The sequence below is a fragment of the Leptonotus elevatus genome, chromosome 18, assembly GCF_054856555.1.
Source record: "Leptonotus elevatus isolate MCC_2025b chromosome 18, RoL_Lele_1.0, whole genome shotgun sequence".
In the NCBI taxonomy this organism is placed as follows: Eukaryota; Metazoa; Chordata; class Actinopteri; order Syngnathiformes; family Syngnathidae; genus Leptonotus; species Leptonotus elevatus.
In genome coordinates, this window is record NC_141256.1 from 14,408,218 (window position 1) to 14,427,890 (window position 19,673).

General features: G+C 39.9%; 4 protein-coding genes across 4 annotated transcripts; 3 read left to right on the forward strand and 1 right to left on the reverse strand.

The window, feature by feature from the left end:
• The first annotated feature begins 888 nt into the window (after positions 1-888).
• On the forward strand, positions 889-3,898 carry pbk (PDZ binding kinase). The gene is made up of 7 exons (XM_086061818.1): positions 889-975; positions 1,351-1,491; positions 1,556-1,695; positions 1,796-1,965; positions 2,074-2,203; positions 2,280-2,477; positions 3,372-3,898. The coding sequence occupies exons 2-7, from the start codon at positions 1,352-1,354 to the stop codon at positions 3,590-3,592; spliced, it is 999 nt and encodes a 332-aa protein (XP_085917944.1). The 5' UTR covers positions 889-975; position 1,351; the 3' UTR covers positions 3,593-3,898.
• Positions 3,883-9,518, reverse strand: esco2 (establishment of sister chromatid cohesion N-acetyltransferase 2). Its single transcript, XM_086061817.1, has 15 exons — positions 9,370-9,518; positions 8,829-8,897; positions 8,626-8,753; positions 8,280-8,547; positions 7,844-8,120; positions 7,649-7,752; positions 7,391-7,496; positions 7,236-7,308; positions 7,075-7,117; positions 6,261-6,372; positions 6,053-6,184; positions 5,888-5,977; positions 5,558-5,701; positions 4,377-4,561; positions 3,883-4,297 (listed from the first exon to the last, which is right to left on the reverse strand). The coding sequence occupies exons 2-15, from the start codon at positions 8,879-8,881 to the stop codon at positions 4,165-4,167; spliced, it is 1,848 nt and encodes a 615-aa protein (XP_085917943.1). The 5' UTR covers positions 8,882-8,897; positions 9,370-9,518; the 3' UTR covers positions 3,883-4,164.
• A 385-nt stretch (positions 9,519-9,903) lies between these two features.
• Positions 9,904-11,867, forward strand: ccdc25 (coiled-coil domain containing 25). The gene is made up of 9 exons (XM_086061220.1): positions 9,904-10,076; positions 10,153-10,200; positions 10,272-10,311; positions 10,487-10,538; positions 10,616-10,691; positions 10,789-10,892; positions 10,971-11,173; positions 11,322-11,367; positions 11,456-11,867. Exons 1-9 carry the CDS (start codon positions 10,052-10,054, stop codon positions 11,483-11,485), a joined length of 624 nt encoding a protein of 207 aa, XP_085917346.1. The 5' UTR covers positions 9,904-10,051; the 3' UTR covers positions 11,486-11,867.
• A 642-nt stretch (positions 11,868-12,509) lies between these two features.
• LOC147158788 (cholesterol 24-hydroxylase-like) lies at positions 12,510-17,958 on the forward strand. The gene is made up of 15 exons (XM_086060945.1): positions 12,510-12,907; positions 12,991-13,068; positions 13,160-13,241; positions 13,381-13,454; positions 13,553-13,639; positions 14,029-14,167; positions 14,268-14,378; positions 15,342-15,504; positions 15,638-15,703; positions 16,066-16,138; positions 16,239-16,323; positions 16,425-16,535; positions 16,617-16,705; positions 17,364-17,430; positions 17,515-17,958. The coding sequence occupies exons 1-15, from the start codon at positions 12,759-12,761 to the stop codon at positions 17,665-17,667; spliced, it is 1,527 nt and encodes a 508-aa protein (XP_085917071.1). The 5' UTR covers positions 12,510-12,758; the 3' UTR covers positions 17,668-17,958.
• Positions 17,959-19,673: the final 1,715 nt, after the last annotated feature.

Below are 19,673 nucleotides of genomic sequence, written 5' to 3' on the forward strand. Positions count from 1 at the left end.
AAAGTGCACCACAACATGTGCCTGCGTAGACCACAAAACATTAGCACATTTTCCCCTTTATACCATTAAAAGAGGAACGGTGAGGAAAGACGAGAGCGCAGTGTTCAGTCCCCTTCATCCAAACAGAGTCCGTTGTCACATTCCTGCTCCTTGGGCTCAAAGGAAGAGTTCTACCCGGGTCAAAGGTGACTTGACGGGGGACAAGTTGTGCTGTGTGAAGAAGGAGGAACTGTTGGAGGTCAATGCCATTCTCTGGCATTCAGCAGACAAATGTATTCATAAAAAGTACCACAATGTGCTTATTGTGTTGATAACTTAAGATCGTCAGTGATCGATGACTGAATGGCAGTGTTGTCCTCCAGTGCAGCTCAAAAATAACAAACAATTTGAACTACTAAAGATGTGTACGCATCCAACTATTATTGCTGCCAGGTCATAAAAACACACAAAACTAGGCTGAAGAATAACATCATAAAAAACAAAAACAAGCATAGCTGCATTGTTGAGTGTTTTCATAGTAAATGAAATAACAAACGTCTGTTGGCCAGACAAAGGGATAATTTTCCAAATAGAATTTTGATGGAGGATGTGTTTGTTTTGATTGTATTTTATTTTAACCATCACGGAGAAATCAAGGCATTTATAGTATCCGTCACTTCACTGACCTCTGGTGGACAGACGTTGTATGGCAACTACGGCGAGTCAGAACCGAATTTAACTTCAAGCCATAAAATAGTGACACATAAATTTATATTATATCATTAATATCTTAAAGGCTGTATTGGATTTGAAACGCGTCTTAATCTGCAATGAGATTTAAAAAAAAATTGTGCGCTGGTGTAATGGGTTTTAAGCGACTTTAGTACTGTTTGTCCTTCCGAGGATTCCGTCAACTTCCGACATTACGTTGACATTTTGAAAGTTCGGCGCGATCATTTTCTCCTCTCAGTCGTTTCCATTCAGCGAAAAAGACAGGTAAACACAAAACCCATTTGAACAAAATACGCTCAAACGCTACTTCTCGTTGGCAGTCGCTGTGCTAACTGTGCCTTGAACTCGTCGCCATTTTGTAGTCTGTGCAGGAGTTTTAGCTTCGTTGCTAACAGCTAGCGTCAGCTGTCATGACGTCTGCGACGCTATTGTATGGTCTACGTAACATACATGTAAAATCAGTGCTCATTTGTGAGTTATAATAATATTATGCAAACCTAAGAGCACAACACAAAATAAAAACATGACATTAAGTCACTAAGTCGTCAATGGCTTATGGGAGTGGCTTGAATACATCTATCGAAAATAAATAAACTGCTATAAATTATAGTAAATTATCCCTGTGTTTGTATTCAACAGCATGGCAGAATTCACCACCCCTCAAATGTCCAGAATAAGGAGTGTTGGAAGCTTAGGAAGAAGCCCCATCAACATCCCGGCCTCACCATTCATGAAGAAGCTCGGCTGCGGGACGGGGGTCAGCGTCTACCTGATGGAGAGGTGACAAGTGCCTTCTTAACGTAAAAAAACCGGCTCACTACTTAACTCGTCAATTTGATTCCAGAGTGGGGAAGATGAACGCGTCACCCTGGGCCATCAAGAAGCTCAACAGCAAATGTGCCAGTAAACAGGCGGCGGTCTACCAGAAGCGTCTGAAGGAGGAGGCAGAGGTCCTCAAGGGAATCGACCATCCTAACATTGTCGGTGAGAGCCAAAAGTCACAAGCCGGCAAATACGACTGACGTTTCCTGTCAAAAGTTTGTACGTATATATTGATGACTGAATATCGGGTGTGAACCTGCAGGTTTCCGAGCGTTGGCCACGGCCAAAGACGGCTCCAAGTGTTTGGCCATGGAATTTGGAGGCGAGCAGTCGCTGAATGACCTCATCGAGAAGCGCAGGGAAGACGGTCGTCAGGCCTTTCCCGCCGCCATTGTTGAAAAAGTGGCGCTTCACGTGTCCCGTGGACTGCAGGTAAAAAAAAAAAACGTGTGTTCAAGAGATGTTATTGCGAGCCTTGCACTTTTCCACAAGAAGTTCTGAGATACCTCTCTCAACATGAATGACACCGACTCCGTGCAGTATCTTCACAACGAGAAAAAACTGCTGCACGGCGACATGAAGTCTTGCAACGTGGTCGTCAAGGGCAACTTCGACGCCATCAAGATCTGCGACGTGGGCGTGTCCCTCCCGCTGGACGAGAACATGACAGGTAGCGCAACGCCGTGGACGCACAATGCGTGCTTTCAGACGTGACACAAAGAAATCTGTGTATGTGTTTTGGTCAGTGTCGGACCCGGAGGCGGAGTACATCGGCACGGAGCCCTGGAACCCGAAGGAGGCCTTGGAGGGGGGCGACATCACAGACAAGGCCGACATCTTCGCCTACGGCCTGACCCTGTGGGAGATGATGACGCTGGCCATGCCTCACATGGACCTGCCGCAGCATGACGACGAGGACGACGATGATGAGGAGCGTGATGAAGGTGAGATGCTTTGGAAGATAATGTGGGAAGATGAAAGATGACGGTGTGGTGAAGCAGCATGTGGCTCAATGCCATCAATTGTATGTCTGTGAATGTTCTTCATTCACTGGAATGTTGTGATCATTTCTCAGTATTATCAAATTAATTTGGGAGGGGGAAAAAGGGGATTTATTTGAAGTGGGGTGTCTATTTGTTCAAACAGGTGCTGAGGTTGACATCTAGTAATAATCTGATAACCAATTAAAAAAAGAAATACAACTTTAATTAATTCTCTTTTATTTACACTTGAGGACAATTTGAATACACTTATCATAATTTTTTTTTTTTGATCATATATTTTAATTCTATAACAAATAATTTATAAAATACAGTGGGTATTAAAAGTCTACACACCCCTGATCAAAAGCCACTTTTTGTGATATGAAAAAATGAGACCAAAATAAATATTTTCAAAACTCTCTCCACTATTTATGTGACAGAACTTGTGCAAATCATTTTATGGATAAAAAATTGAAAGCGAAAACAAAAATAACCAAAATAATGTGGTTGCACAAGTGTACACACCCTCTTTGCCTACGGTTGTGATCAGAATTAGCCAATCACACTCAAACTCGTGTTCGAAGGGAGTCGGCAGTGGCACACACCTGCCGCCATTTAAAGTGCCTCTGATGAACCCCAAATAAAGCTCAGATGTTCTTGTAGGCTTTTCATTACATTTTTTTTCCTAACACTGATTTCTATTTGTTACTGTAATATTTCCCTCTACCTTGGCTAAGGTGGCATATAAGTTGAAACGGCTTTATTGTGGTATCTTGGAACAGAAAAATAACCTGAGACAATGAGCCACATGCTGCTTCACCACTACATAATTATCCAAAAATCTCTCTTTTTCAGACGAGTCGATGGAGGAGAGCTTCGACGAGGAGGCCTACTTCGCCCGGCTGGGCACGCGCCCGGCGCTGGACGCCGAAGCACTTGGCGAATCCTACAGGAGGATGCTGGAGCTCTTTTACGTGTGCACCGAGGAGGACCCCAAGAAGAGACCCTCGGCCGCGCAGATCGTGCAGGCGCTGGGCGGCAACGCTGAGCTTGACCAAAACAAGAGCAGCCTGTGAGGTTTGCGCGTCGTGATGACATCGCTTGTAAATGTTTCTTTGTGCTGATTTGCTGTTATTCTTGTACGCAGTAAACACATTTCTATCGCTTCATTAGCAAATCTACATTTAGAATTATACAATGTTAACCTCAAATGACTCTTCTATTGCGATTGAATTGACCACGTGTCTAATGTTCAAGGAGTCGTAACCTGTTACTGTATATCCTGCACTTGCATTGTACTCTTAAAATAATTGACTTCCATTTCGTATGCATGTAATGTCACTTTGTCCAAAAGTAAACAAGTCCATGGGATTAAAACAACAGTTTATTAAACTTTTTACAACATAGAATCCTCCCCAAAACACATCACTTCAAAAAGGAAGACAGGAAAACTCAGTCAACAAAAACATCAACAGGAACTCATTTCCATATAAAGATCCGCAAGAAAAACTGATGCAAATATACAACACGTAGCCCTGAGCTGAAAAGCTGACTGTCCATACAAATCAAACGGACTCTTTTCATTGTCAAAACCAAAGTCGGGAGCCATTCCCACTCTGCGTAACGATTGCTCGGCCGGGCGGTCGCTTCACGCGACGAAGTTGTAGACGAGGAACGCGGGCGTGCCGCAGTACGCCGTCGCAAACTGTTTGCCGTCCGGCGTGGGGTCGGAGAAGGCGATTTCATCCTTTGTCAGGTGGCTGCCGTACACGAAGGTGCTCCTTGAACGGAAGGAAAATGAGTCGGCGGGATCCAATTGTGATAGTTGTGAGCGCCGACGCCCCCAAAATGGCCGGCTACCTGACGGTGTCCAGCATGCGGCGGGCGACGCCCTGGCGGCGGGCCAGGCTGAAGACCCACACGCGGCTGACGCCGCACAGCGCCTTCTCCGACACGGCGGAGCAACACCACGCCCGGTGCCGGTCCATGAAGTCGTCCTTGGTCATGTCCTTGTACTGATCCGGCTGCTCCAGCACTCGGAAGGCCTACGGGAGGGAGGTACGGGTCTTAAGCTCTTTAAATAGCTTTGCATTTGATTTTCCAGATTTAAGGATCCATAAAAGTGACAGAATCCTTAAAGCTGCAAAATGGAACTTTCTTCCCCAAAAATAACTTTACAGTCAGCTTTTTCTTTGACCATTTATGACCAAAACATCTTCTAATTAGTAGATTAACACCTTAGCTGTATCAATCAATATTCATAATTTTTTTTAACTGGTAAACAAGTCTTAGGGTACATTTGGCCATAATTCAATTTGATCATGGTGGCTTTTCATTTAGTCTTAAATTGGTTGGAAATTACCTTTTCAATGTATCAGGTCTTCAAATTGAAAAAAATTAATTGACTGAAGTGGCATTTCAAGGTCTACATTTATTTATTTATTTTAAACCGGTGAAGCCTTATTTGATTAAATTGGCCTTTAAAAAAAGCGTTAAAAGTGGCTTGAGTACAGTGCTTTTTTTTGTTGTATCCCCACCTGCAAGAAAGAAGAAAAATATTGTATTGTAGTGTATAATATACACAGCTCAAATTGGTAAGCACCACTGCCACCTACTGCAGCGGATGTGCAATTACATTTTATGGCAGAAGTTTCCCCCTATTTAACAAGGACAGCTTTTAGAAAGTCTTCCATTTGATGAAAATGACCATAAAAAGGTTTTGGATTTTATTGAATTAACATACAGTGCATTAAAATAAAGGTGACTTTGAAATTATCTTAAAACATCTACAGTAGCATAAAAAAAGTCTTACAAGTGACCAAAATGTTCTTTAAAATGTTTAAAGGTCTTAAATAAATCTGATAGGCCTTACTTTTCATCAGGGCCCCCAAAAAAAGTCTTAAAAAATCCCGCATTGTCAAAGTCGATTTTAAAGGATTCTAAAAAGACTTTTTTTTTATGACATCTTGTCCTTAAAAAGGTTGTCTTCCCGAATAACTTTTTTCCCCAAAGATTTCCATTTAGATGGAAGTCAAAAGTACCTGCTGTATGGATTCTGCCACCAGGCAGCCCACCACCATCCGATCGGCGTTGACAAACAAGTACGTCTTGGCCTGCGCGGGTCTGCTCAGCGTCGCCTGCTGGAAGCCCAACTCGTTGTCTGCCACGCGACGAACCTCCTCCGCCTGAAAAACAAAATACTTTTATAGATATTGCATAAAAGTGTGTATCATGTTTAAAACGTTGAGATTCCGCTGTATCAATATGCAAAAGCAATGTTTTTCCATGTCGTTTCAATTTCAATAGCAAAAGTAAATTTAAAAAAAAAACTTCTTGGAATGAATGTGTACAGATTAATCAAACTTATTTACCTTTTTGATGGCGTACTTGGGATCATCCGGCATGACCATAATGATCTTCCCGTCCCAGAACTCACCCACAACCCTTTCCTTCTTCCAACCCTGAAAAAAAAAAGGGGGTTTGAAAAGTCCCTCCCTCGTGGACAAATGAATGTCCGTCTCCTCCGACATCCTTACCACAAACTTGATGGAGTCCAGAAGGCACTGGTGGAACTGCTCGTGCTGGAAGTGGTCCTCCGGGTTGTCTGCGCTGTACACCATCCCGCATGAGCCGCAGGTGACGGCGCCAAACTGCTTCTGGCCTGCGTCCTGGTCGGGGTGAGCACAGTTAACATTTTTCAAATGACCACGCAGCGACGCCATCGTGAAAACGTAGCCGACGTACGATGATAAGCTGGTCGCCGCTGTGCCTCTCCTTCTTTGCGCTCCTGCGGGCGGGCCGCTCTTTGGTGGATGAAGACGACGGCTGAGTCGTGCAAGCGGGGGCGCTCTTGGAACTTGGAGACACATTGTTTGATTATCAATCCATCCACTTTTTTTTTTTTTACCCTGGACCCCTAACTTTTGATTTAGATTTAGTTAGTGTCAAGATTCAAACCCGGAATCCATAACTGTGAGACAGATGTACTAACCACTTAATTGCATTGTTGGATTATCACGGAATTTAACTTATTCACTGTCATTGACGACTATAGACGCAAAAAAATCAGGTGAACTATTTCTATTAGCTTAACTTTTTTATTTCATTTTTTATGAAAACTTAAAAAAAAAAAGATTAATCACAAATTTTATATCTGTTATAAATGTACAATACACATTTATAACAGATATAAAATTTGTGATTAATCGTGAGTCAACCATTAAAGTCATGCGATTAATTATGATTACAAATTTTAATTGTCCGACGCCCCTTATTTTATTTTTATTTATTTTTATTAGGGGCGTCAGGTGATTAATATTTTTTATTATAATTAATCACATGACTTCACAAGTTAACTAACGATTAATCGCAAATTTTACATCTGTTCTGAATGTACAATTTTTTAAAAATCTAGGTTTTCATACTTTTGTTAACAAAAGTGGGGAAAAAAATGTTAACCTAATAGAAATAGTTCAAATGTTTTGTTTACGTCTATAGCCATCAATGGCAGTGAATGAGTTAAATAGATAACATTCCAAGGAAAAATTTTATATCTCACCGGTTGAAAGCGGACCCAAAGATGGGATACACAGCTGCAGATTCTGGACAGGAAAAACATATTTTTGGTTAAAATGAAGAAAATAGAAATGCTTTAAAGTCTGGCCTTTGATTAATGCGTCCCAATACTTTTGTCCATATCGGCTGTTTAATGCACTTTACCTTTGGGCGGCGTGGCGGCAGGAATGCTGGAACTTGCATCTCCGAGGTCACAAGCGGGCTCGGAGCTGTCATCCTGGTCAAGAAAAGTAGCTATTTTGAAAACAAAACCAATTCAAATCTGGACATATGTGACGCTACGCTAATTGCTAAGCTACCTGAGTACTGAGCAACGAGGCTGTGGATGTCCGAATCGGAGTCCTTCTCAGCACGATTTTTAGCTCCTTTGTGATTTGGTAATTCTCGGCCAGGGCTTTAGGGGAACTGAGGCGGAGAACATACAATGAGAACGGTTCCTAATGTTTTTGGTTACTATATTTAAGCTACACACGAGAGCACATTCCGAGGCTGGTTAGGGTTGTGCATGTGTTCCTAATAAAGTGTCCAGCGAGTGTATATATTGGCATCAAAAGCACCTGAGCTGCTTCTGTGGCGGGTCACTGTCACTGTCAAACAATTCCGTCGGGTCAAACTTTGTCCTGGGTGCGTCCACTTTTCTCTTCGCGGGCTGGATGTCCGTCTGAAAACCCCCACAAAATATATATATATATTTATTTTTTTTCCTCATGAACACTTCCTGTTTGTAATCAAACTCTTGCATCCGCGATTACCTTCACAGGATTCCTCTGCGCTTGCTTCCTCTCCGGCTGGGGGGCCGCCACCCGAGTCTCGGACTTGTTTGTTTTGCTGGCAGCTTTGCTTTTGGCCTTGGCGGCGGACGCCTTCTTGTACATGGAGGAAGGCTTCTTGGCAGTGCTGAAGAAGGCGGCGCCCACACAAATCTTGGTTTTGGGCTTCTTCATGTTGCTGAAGGTGACGGTGATGGCCTTCTTGGGCTCGGGCTCCTTTCCGTTGGCATTGCTGGAGTATGGAGGGTGGGGGGGATGTCTAGGTCGTACAATTCAGAAATTGAGTCACACAATTTGCGAGAGCTCGAGACTACTCAATTTTAAATGGGATATTTAAACTTCTTATTTCCATCCCTCCCCCGTGGTGGTTAAGAACAAAATGGTGCCAGTTTCCACCAGTGTCTTGTTTTCCACAAACCTGCTCCAATTCATCTTGGATAGCCTGATGGCCTTAGTAGCGGTGCCGGCATAGTTTCTCATGCTCGAACCCGCCGCAGCCTTGACCTGCTTGCCTTTCGCCGGCACCTTGTTTTTCTTCTCCACCTTTTTGGCCTGTCCCGGAGAAGAAAGAGGACGAGGAGGAGGAAGTGATTCCTTCACTGCCTTCCTCTCTAGCGGAGTGAGATATACGCTCTTTTTCGTCCCGTAGAAGGAGCTTGTCATAATTGCCGGCTTGAGCGGAGAGCCTAAAAAGAATTACGGATAGAAGCATTGTCAAAATAACCCATTCCTCAAAGTTCTTCCTTCCTCCAGCCCGTTCATACCTGCTGCTTTGCGAGGGGAGTTGCTCGGCGAAGGGCAATTTTCTTTGTTCAAAAATCCATCCAGCTTCTTCCTAGGAGATCTCCTCTTGACCTCGGATGCCTCCTCCTCGCTCCTCTTGGCTGGGCGACTGCCAGGACAAACGAAGGCATCAGAGATTTAACACAAACTGCACGTGTCCATAAAGTGCTGTTAAAATGCTCACCTGTCCGAGTCCAAAGAGGACACCTTTCTCTCCCGAGTGCTCATGGGCATCATTTTCTCAATCTTTCGCCTGCGTGTGGACAATTATGATTACGTAGCGCAACAATGTCGTTGAAAAATAGGTTACGTATTTGTCAATTTTCAAAGCTAGGTGGATTTTCACTGGCACGGCCGTTGCATCACCATCCACACATGAAATAAAACTTATTAGTGATTGTTTGTTGGTTTTAACGTAATGTTTATCTCGAAAATACATTGTTATACATTGTAAATATTAACCAAGTAATGCCAAACTCAAAAGTTGCGACGATTTGGCGGGATTATTCGACGAAATAATGCAACGTAGGCCTCCCATACAAAGTGTTTGAAACAAACAATAAATAACGATATAAACTAAACAAAAAAATAAGAGATTAACGCTTCTATTTGATATTTGTACGTTAATAAATCCTTCGAACAAGTGAACCTCAAACGCTTCGAAGTAAGCTAGCTTGCTAAAACCCGGCGATCTCAAACGACGAAACAAACATGTGATGTCTTACCTAAAACGCCGTTTAGGTTGTTGATGAAATAATATAACCTTTAGTGATGAAAATTTGGTATAATAAAAAAGAAATTTGGGACATTGGCGGTTCTCTTTCCCCGCGTTTCCTCGATCTGTTTTGAAGGGCGCGCTCCAGAACAAAGCGGAAGCGGTGTTTCGCGGGAAATGCCACAATAAAACAGTTCCGGTCGATTATTTGCCCCCTGCCCCCGAGTGTAAAATATTGGGCAAAGGCTTTTTTAAATCAAGCAACAACAAAAAAATACTAAACCAGTTCACAGATAACTCTGAAAGCGTAATGTTACGTGTACCTTTTATTGTGAGGAACATATTTCTGCAATTTTGGTGGATAATTCCCGGGATTAATTTGATCAAATTGCTCAGGTGCTTTGTTTGAAAACAAAACATTAAGAACGCAACTAACGATCATGATCGTTACAATTTAAATGAGTAACCTTTAAAATCTGAACAGTCCCATTTTATTGTTGAAACAATGTAGAATTTGCTTCCGCCGCCTTCGCCGGATAACAACTTCCGGGTTCACCGCTCCATGCGCGAAGTGACAGCAAGTCGGTCACGAAATAGTTCCACTTTTAAGCCAATTTTTTTGTTGTTGGCTGAGTGCAGCCATACGTTCATATTTCATTATTTAGTCTTTTTATTTTTTTACCTCCTTAAAAATGGTGTTTTACTTCACAAGTGCCGGTGAGTTCGAAGTCTTGTTAGCTTTTAGCCTGGTTAGCTCTTATTTGTGCTCACAATTTTACTGTCCTCATCTCAGTGGTGGAGCCTCATTACACCATTTACATGGGAAAGGACAAGTATGAAAGTAAGCTTGCACTCACAATAGTTGTGTATTGATTGTTGAATTTCATTTAACCAAATACGTTACACTCACAGACGAAGATCTCATCAAGTATGGTTGGCCAGAAGACATCTGGTGAGTTACACCACAAGCACAATAATCACAATATTGTCCAAACTGATTATTGACATGTAATTATGCTCTCAAATAAATGAAGTTTTCCACGATATTTGTATTTGTTTATTGTACATATTGAAATGATCATGGCGCTTTTTAATCATAGTAATCAAAATATTTCATTTTCTGACAGGTTTCATGTGGACAAACTGTCCTCGGCTCACGTTTATCTCCGCTTGCCAAAGGTAAACGGATTACATTGTCTAATAATTTGTCTCATTTACATAATACGTTATTTTGCCTCCTCAAATGCCTGTTGTAGGGCGTGACTATCAGCGATATTCCTGCTGAGGTGTTGATAGACTGTGCGCAGCTGGTGAAAAACAACAGCATTCAAGGTCTAACTGTCAATAGACAATTTAAAAATATATTAAAAAAATATTTAATGTTCTTAATAAAATGTCCAATGAGTGCGGATTGTGTGTCGCCTCGCAGGCAGTAAAATGAACAACATCAGTGTGGTTTATACGCCGTGGGCCAACCTAAAGAAGACTGGAGACATGGACGTGGGACAGATCGGTTTCCATCGACAAAAAGAGGTCAGCGGTTCGAGGCCGACCTTTTTTGTGTCCACGGATTGGTTGCCGACTGCTGGTGTTTGTCTTTTGTCACGTCAGGTGAAGACGGTGGCCGTGGAGAAGAAAGTCAACGAGATTGTGAACCGGCTGGAGAAGACCAAAGAGGAGCGCTACCCCGACCTGGCGGCCGACAAGGAGTCGAGGGACCGCGAGGAGCGCAACGAGAAGAAAGCTCAGCTGCAGGAGCAGAAGAGATGCGAAAAGGAGGAACAGAAGAAGAAGAAGGAGATGGATGAGCTCAAGTCTGTCGGCGTGCCCTTTGACCTTTACACGATAGCAATACAAGCCATTAACCTGTCATTTTTCTCATTTATCCTTCCCCAATATACATTGAAAGATCAATTAATATCTTCTTTTTTTTCCCCCCGCGTGTTGTCGTCTCTCGAGCAGATGCTTCACTTCCCTGATGAAGAGCGAAAATATGCAGACCAACGAGGTGAGCGCATACACTAACTGGCTACACGCTAACGATGTTGCACTCTTAAGCTAAGGCTAATATTTGAAAAAAATCCGTCCCTCTGCAGGAAGGCAACGATTCCGACGACTTCATGTGAGGAGGATGTCAGTAGCGACAGCAGTGACACGGTAAAAATAACACACAAACGGAGCAGTGACGACCCGGCCCCAAACTTAACATGGCCGCCGCGTGCTGGGGAGAGGACGGCATAAAGTTCCACGGGACACAAGCGGAGGACCTTTTAAGGGGGGGACGTAAGACTGATCGCGTCATGTTCCGACTGACTGGTTGCACTTTTTTGTGTTGTTTTTGCATGTCAAGCGTTTACAATCTGTACTGTTTGACAATATATCGAATTGTATTTTGATGCTGCTGTTTAAAACCATTTCCACAGCTCATCAGCAAAACAACCATGAAATACATTTGAATTTAGAAAATGAATCACAATACATTTTCTATTAAATATCTTGTACATACAACAGTCTGGACTTTGTTTAAGTGAAAATGTAAACAGGTTGTGGGGAGTTCACTTCAAGGTGAAAGGCTGAATACACACTGGACTGGTTGCCAGTTGGTCATAGAGCACATATGGAGAATGACAAACATTCACCCCATCACTGAGTGGGACCGGATCTCACACTGAAGTCAGACGGGGACTCCACGACACCCATCGGTGTCTCGCACAGCGTTTGTTGTACTTGCTTACTTTAATTTCACTTGGTTCGATTTGACAATCAAAAGCAGGAGAAAGAAGTGAAAACATGCAATTGTACTTATGAATACTTCATGTTACTAAAAAATTACGAAAACTAAACAGTACAAAATCATACATTTGTACACAATTTATTACATAACATCATGCATAATTGCATTCTTCAAACTTTTCAGTTGTTGCAGTTACTGATTGGCCACTGGGTGGCAGTGTTGGACACGTATACTGTATATATACGGTATATGTGTTTACGTTTCTTAGTATTAAAAATATATATATATTACAAGAACGAAGGAGTGTTATTAAAGCATTTTAAACTTAATGTAACTGATTGTTTAAAAAAAAAAAAAATAGTTAGACGTTGACGGACTTTGTTGTGCCTACGTTTTCACAAGTACTTAAAATGAAGTCACAATCTCACCAGACTTTTAATATACTATTATTACTAACTTTTACTTACTCACTAACATTACTACACTAGCGCTAAATCGAAGTTAAGAACAACGCCCCCCAAATAACACCATGGAGATAAAGAAGCTGGCGATGAGAGGCGCATTATTGTGACGTCACACATGTAGAGCGTTCTTCAACCGGCAACTCCCCTTTACAGAAACACCGACGAACTTTATCCGGACGTGTTTAAATTACATAAAAAAAAATGTTTCTTTTACCTTTTATTTCCACCCTGACCGCCCATGTGCTCGGGTTACTTTTGTTTGTGTTGTTTGTAGCCTTCCTCGGCTACTGCGCCTACGTCAAGTATGTACACCTGAAGTACGACCACATACCTGGACCACCGAGGGAAAGGTAAGGAAGAAGGGGGGGGGGGGCTTTGTGTGCCATCCGTTCACCTCAGTTCACCTAATAAAAGTTTGTTTGGTGTTTTTAAGCGTTCTCTTAGGTCATTCTCCTATTTTGTTGAGGACAATGAAAAACGACGGTCTGGTACATGACGTGTTTCTGAAGTGGTAACATTCATTATTATTATTATTATTATTATTGTCGTTGTTATTGTTATTGTTGTCGTGGACAGTACTGTTCATGTGATTACGTCGACAGGGCCGAGCGTTATGGACCAGTGTACAAGCTCAATGTGTTGCATCACGTGCTTGTCTTCGTGAGCTGCCCAGAAACGGTGAAGGTATACAGAAAAAAATGATGACAAAATTTGCAAACTCTGTATACATTGGAATAGATAAATAAAAACATGAACACATTAAAAATACCGTCGTCAGTCTCCACTGCAAATTCATCTCGTGTGTTGTGTTTGATGCATTCAGGAAATGTTGATGTCCTCCAAGTATCCCAAAGACATGTTCCTCCACAAAAGCCTCTTCAGTATGTTTGGTCAAAGGTGAATTATCGAGCTCGACGCACATAATAATAATAATAATAATAATAATAAATATAAAATAACACTACATATACTGTATATATTTGTAATATTTGCAGGTTCTTGGGCAACGGCCTGGTAACAGCAAGGAACCATGACCAGTGGTATAAACAACGGCGGATCATTGACCCTGCTTTTAGCAGCCTGTGAGTTCTTTTGCACAACATAATCTTGAGCACAGATTATGTTGTCAATCAGTAACCAATGCTGTTTTTTGTTTTTGTTTTTTTTAATATGTAAAATAGGGTGTGGCACACACAACCTTTTTGATAGTAACCCACACAAGAATCCAGTCAAACAAGCCCCACCCCTATTCCTCTTTGCACCTTTGCACACACAGATGTGCAAGCGCGATATGTGTTGCATTATTTTTTTTTTTTTTACAAATCTGTTCTAATATACATTAATTATTATTAATCGACACATTTAAAGTGTTGAAAAAAAGCTCAAGAACAAATCTATTAACTCTCACACTCAAGTGAATAAAAAATAGTAACATTTGAGTAAGAGTAAGAGTGTGTTGACGCATGCGCAGGTACCTGAGGAGTCTGACGGGCACGTTCAACGAGCAAGCCGAGAAGCTGATGACTAAACTGGCGGACGTCGCTGACAGAAAGACGGAATCCCACATGCTGGAGCTGGTCAACCGGGTCACCTTGGACGTCATCATCAAGGTCGGCCGCATACCGACTAACAAAATATTATTCTGTAAAAATATTGTGTGTTTTTTTTTTTTTAAAGGTTGTTTGTTAAAGTGTATGTTTGTTGTTTCAGGTGGCGTTCGGCATGGATTTCGAGCTCCTGGGGGATACGTCGCCTTTCCCCAAAGCCATCGAGACGTGCCTCCAAGGGATGGTCTACAACATACGTAACGCCCTCTTTCAGGTACAGCAACGTTTAGCGTCCTAAGCTTCAACAGGATTAGGGGGTCCATGTTGGGGGCACCAGAGGATATAAATAACGGTAAATAAATTACATTTCTAAAAAAAAAAAAAGTTGAAATGCATACCAATGAATTATTGTAATTAGTTCCTTCATTCTATAATTCTCCACAAAATAGTTATATATAATAATGAATGTAGTAAATAATTAAAATCACTTTAAATAGCAATACATATTTTAATTGCATAACTAAATAAACACTATTTACAAATAAATACAATACATGAATATATTCGTTCATTAAAAAAATACAAATTAGAAAATGTATTTTTTTTTTAAATAAATAAAACAGTAAACCATACATCATTTAAAAAAAATATATATATATTGATTAATAAATAAATCTATTCATTTAATAAGAAAGTAAAGAGCAAATTAATTAATTACATTACTTAATAAACCAATGCTATGAATAGTAAATACAATTTTAAAAAGTAAATAACATTTTAATTAATTATTAAATATAAAGATAAATAATATATAAAAAAATACAAATGCAGTCAAATGACAAAACAGTTACAATAATTCATAAATGAATCAATAAAAACTTAAAATACATTTGAAAAAAAAAACATAATCGCCAATTAATAATATTGAATAATAAGGTAACGGCATGAAATAATAATATATACATTGCAGCCTGCTGCAGCTCCAAAAAGGAATACGAAGTTCAAATAAATAAATAGCAGGATCAAGACTTGAAAAATTGAAAATGCTCAAATTTGAGGTTTACGTTGAATTTCTACTTTTCCAATTTCTCCTCCCACTTCTGTTGCACAATTGTGGGAAAATAGCGCCGAGCTCTCTTTTACCACAATAATCAATGATTCATATCGAGACTCAAAAGTCATCTTGAAATGCGCTTGATGCAAACGTTTGACAAATGATCCCGTGGCTTGCTTCCAGTTCCATCCTAAAAACTGGGCCTTCGTGAAGGAAGTGCGCGCCGCCTGCAAGCTGCTGCGCTCCACCGGCGCCGAGTGGATCCACAACAGGAAGATGGCCATCCAGAATGGCGGCGACGTGCCCAAAGACATCCTCACGCAGATCATCAAGTCGGCCGGAAAAGGTCCGCCTCTTTCCAATTCCGTTCTCCCGCTCAATGAAAATCGACAAGATTGCTGTCAAACAAAATGCTGAGGTTCTATTTTTGTGAAATGAGGTTTGTTGGATGACATTTGACTTGTTTTTTTGAATTTCAGAGGAAAGCATGACCAAAGAAGACGAAGAGTTCATGCTGGACAATTTTGTGACTTTCTTCATCGCCGGTGAGACTTTAATCCGATTTGAAGTCACGTGGGCTGTTAATGTTGATGTTGCCATGGTGATGCTTTTTGAGTGGCATTCCGTGACATCAGAGGGGAAGAAAGAATCTCACCTGACGTGCTCACGGATTAGCCTGGATTTTTGCCCTGAAGTTGTACAAATATTTGTATTCATTGTATAAAATTATTTGATTTTAAATCATTTATCATGGTTGCATTTTTTTTAAATTAGTTGTATGACCTCATTAAAAAAAAAAAGTGATTCATAAATATTACTGTATTACTAGCATTATTATTTGAAAACTATTAGGCTATACAAAAATATACTTGAATGTTACCATTAAAAAAAAAATCTGTTTTTCTAGGACAGGAAACCACGGCTAACCAGCTAGCATTTTGCATCATGGAGCTAGCCAGACATCCTGACATCCTGGAAAAGTGAGAAACAAGAAAAGCTAGTCAACAAAATCGACTTAAATTGTTGTCGTTTTTTGTATTTTATTTTAATGACTTTTTTTTATTCGTTTTGTTTTTGCAGAGCTCAGCAAGAGGTGGACGACGTCATCGGGATGAAACGAGAAATTAGCTACGATGATCTCGGGAAACTTGTTTACCTCTCACAGGTATCCGATAAATAGCCCAACTTTTTCCCAGAACATACATTCAATTCCATTTTTGAAAATCCAGACGATTTTCGAACTTCAAATGTGTTCTTCACTTGAAGGTTCTGAAAGAGACTTTAAGGTTGTACCCGACAGCTCCAGGAACGTCCCGTGACCTCGTCAACGACCTCGTCATCGACGGCATCCACGTTCCGGCCGGAGCCACCGTTATCGTAAGGCGTTGACATTTACCCCAACAAAAAAGTGAAATCAGGATTAGTAAAAGGGATTTTTTTTTTTTCCGGGTGATTCAGTTCAGCTCGTACGTATCCAGCAGATTGGAGAAGTTCTTTGAAAATCCACTGGAATTTAACCCAGACCGCTTTCATCCGGATGCTCCCAAGTAAGACTTTTTTTTTGTTACTTACTTTCTTTTTTCTTAGTTCTTGTAAGAGTCAAACTTTGTCTCTTAACGAAACAACGTTAGTGTCTTGAATTCCTTTTATTTTATTTATTTATTTATTTTTAACCTTTTGATGTAATTTCCATAATTTACAGTATGATTTTTTAAAAATTATTATTATTAATTCTTGTTATGACATTTTTGTAAAATTACAAAATGTATTTCTTTTTTCATAATACAAAGACATGGTTATTCTGATTACATTGCACTTTTTTCTCCGCAATTATTTTTTGCTTGAAAAACGATTTTGATTTTCATGTTATTGTGCCTTTTTTATTTTTTATTAATTTTTTTATTATCAGAATCAGTAAAAAGGTACATTCACAACTAGGATTTATTTTCAGAAGTAGGATTTTAATGTTTTGAAATCAATGAACAAATAATCATTCAAATAAATCATACAGAAAAAAACATAAATTTGGTATATTTTCATTTTTTTAACAAGCTATTCCTAATCAATGTACAGTATTCTTTATCACATTTTTTTGACAAAATATAAACATTCAAGATGCAAGATGTCGATTTTTTTTTTTTACTTTCAAATTACAACATCGTTTTGTACTTTTCAAATAATAATGACTCTTTTTGTTGCTGCAAGGCCTTATTACTGCTACTTCCCCTTTTCTCTCGGCCCGCGCTCCTGCCTGGGACAGAACTTTGCTCAGGTGATTAAAAAGAATACGACTATTGCAATAAATATAGCCGTTAACAAACAATGCAGTGAGTACCTTGGCGTATTCTGTCGACAGATGGAAGCCAAAGTGGTGATGGCCAAGCTGCTGCAGAGGTTCGAGTTTGCCCTGACGCCGGGCCAGAGCTTCGAAATCCGCGACCTGGGCACGCTGCGGCCCAAGGGCGGCGTGGTGTGCACCGTCACACACAGGAAGCACTGCGGCCAGTGAACGCACAAAATGGCGGCATCGCAGCAAAATACTTTCGAGCCAGTATGCTGCGAGAGTGATTAGCTTCGCCAAATCCATCAATAATCTTTGTTCAACTTGTCAGCTGCCGTCCAGTCAGAAACACATGAGACTTTATTCATCAATATTGTTAAAATAATCACTATTTTGAAATATTGCACTGACATGTATATATCCTATGATTTTTAGAGCATTAGCGCTTTTTTTTGTTTTGCCTGCAATTCAATCACTTGCAACAAATGCACTTTCATGTAATAAATATGTATATTTTTATTTGAATTGTTTTCATTATTTTAGAAAAAGCAATACCGGTAAATATCTATTTAGTGATGCCGTGAATGCTAACATGTAAACGGTAACTCCATCGGCGCATGGGCTAACAGTTAGCATCTATGTGGTGGTCTTGTTACCTTTTAAGCAACAGTGAGATATCTGATCAATATGTCACTTATAGCGATTGTCATTATTGCTTTTCTTTTTATATGTATAGTTTAATATTATAGAGTGCTATAATTATTCTTTAAAACACATTTTTTTATCAGTCAAATGCACCATGCAGATAAGAAGATAGCAAAATGAGGTTATTTGTCTGCTTTCACATATCAATGTATAAATTAGGATGGTCCATGAAGTAAAATATCACAAATTTGTAAAATGATTATATACAATAATTTTCTGTGGATTTATTTTGTGTAATACATTTTTTTGTTATTGGAATTCCAAGACGTTGACCGCTTCTGTTTATGTAGTTATTAAGAGTGGCCACTGGGTGTCAGTGTTGAACTCGTAAATTAATATGTTTACCTTCATTGTTTAAAAAACAAAATAGAAGCAAGACAGAGCTGTACTAAGTCAATTGAAGTTCACATAATTCTTTTTTGAAATGCAAATCATTTAAATGTTTTAAAGTAATCTGGAAAACATGAGAACAATTACGGATTTAAAGGCTTTGCTTGTGCTTGCGTTTTCGCCGACCACAACAAAAAAATAACACAATCTAACAAATCTTTTAATATTTGGTATTTGACAAAGCTAGAGTTGAATCCAAGTTGATGAATAAAAACAAAAAACAAAAATCAACCCACTGCTGTCAACCGTAAACCAGACGCATTATTATGACGTCACATCTATGAGTTCTCCCCGGTCCGCCACCTGTGCCTCCTCTAGTAAAACACCGAAAAACTTTATCCGGACGAATATATTATAAATTTAAAATGTCTCTTTTATCTTTTATTCTCACCCTGACCACTCACGCGCTCGGTTTACTTTTGTTTGTGTTGTTTTTCGCTTTTCTCGCCTATTGCGCCTACGTCAAGTATGTACACTTGAAGTACGACCACATACCTGGACCACCGAGGGAAAGGTAAGAAAGAAAAAAAAGGATGTTTGTGTGACCAGCCGCTCAACTTAGTTCACTTCTAATAAATGTAATAAATGTTTTTTTGTTTTTGTTTGTTTTTTAAGTTATCTCTTTGGTCATTCTCCAATTTTGTTGAGGACCATGAAAAACGACGGTCTGCTGCTCGACCTATTTCTGAAATGGTAAACGGTTTATTATTATTATTATTATGATTATTATTGTTGTTGTTGTTGACAGTACTATTCATGTTACTACGTTGAAAGGGCCGAGCGTTATTGACCAGTGTACAAGCTCAATATGATGCATTACGTTCTTGTCTGCGTTATCTGTCCAGAAACGGTTAAGGTACAGTCAAATTAACACAACACAAAAAATAAAAATAAAAAAAATTAAAAAATAAAATAAAATAATAAAAATATCTTTTTTTTTCTCACACAAGGTGGCGCTACGACTTAACTAACTATTTCTCTACCTTATATGTAATGTACTAGCACAGATATAAATATTAAGGGCTGGATTTTAGCGACCTCTGCAGGTGAGGAAAAAAAGAAGTAAAAGCCAAAAGGCGGTAATGAGAATACAAAATGTCATTTTTGAGGTTGTTTACACACAAAAAATAACCACAAAA

Coding starts and splice junctions, on each gene's coding strand:
- pbk (XM_086061818.1), top strand. CDS start 1,352: ATGGCAGAATTCACCACCCCTCAAATGTCCAGAATAAGGAGTGTTGGA. Junction 1,696..1,795: donor CGACCATCCTAACATTGTCG/GTGAGAGCCAAA, acceptor GTGAACCTGCAG/GTTTCCGAGCGTTGGCCACG. Junction 2,478..3,371: donor TGATGAGGAGCGTGATGAAG/GTGAGATGCTTT, acceptor TCTCTTTTTCAG/ACGAGTCGATGGAGGAGAGC.
- esco2 (XM_086061817.1), bottom strand. CDS start 8,881: ATGATGCCCATGAGCACTCGGGAGAGAAAGGTGTCCTCTTTGGACTCG. Junction 7,753..7,843: donor CGCAGAGGAATCCTGTGAAG/GTAATCGCGGAT, acceptor GGGGGTTTTCAG/ACGGACATCCAGCCCGCGAA. Junction 4,298..4,376: donor CGCATGCTGGACACCGTCAG/GTAGCCGGCCAT, acceptor CTTCCGTTCAAG/GAGCACCTTCGTGTACGGCA.
- ccdc25 (XM_086061220.1), top strand. CDS start 10,052: ATGGTGTTTTACTTCACAAGTGCCG. Junction 10,312..10,486: donor GGTTGGCCAGAAGACATCTG/GTGAGTTACACC, acceptor ATTTTCTGACAG/GTTTCATGTGGACAAACTGT. Junction 10,893..10,970: donor GTTTCCATCGACAAAAAGAG/GTCAGCGGTTCG, acceptor TTGTCACGTCAG/GTGAAGACGGTGGCCGTGGA.
- LOC147158788 (XM_086060945.1), top strand. CDS start 12,759: ATGTTTCTTTTACCTTTTATTTCCACCCTGACCGCCCATGTGCTCGGG. Junction 13,242..13,380: donor GCTGCCCAGAAACGGTGAAG/GTATACAGAAAA, acceptor TGATGCATTCAG/GAAATGTTGATGTCCTCCAA. Junction 16,706..17,363: donor TTTCATCCGGATGCTCCCAA/GTAAGACTTTTT, acceptor TGTTGCTGCAAG/GCCTTATTACTGCTACTTCC.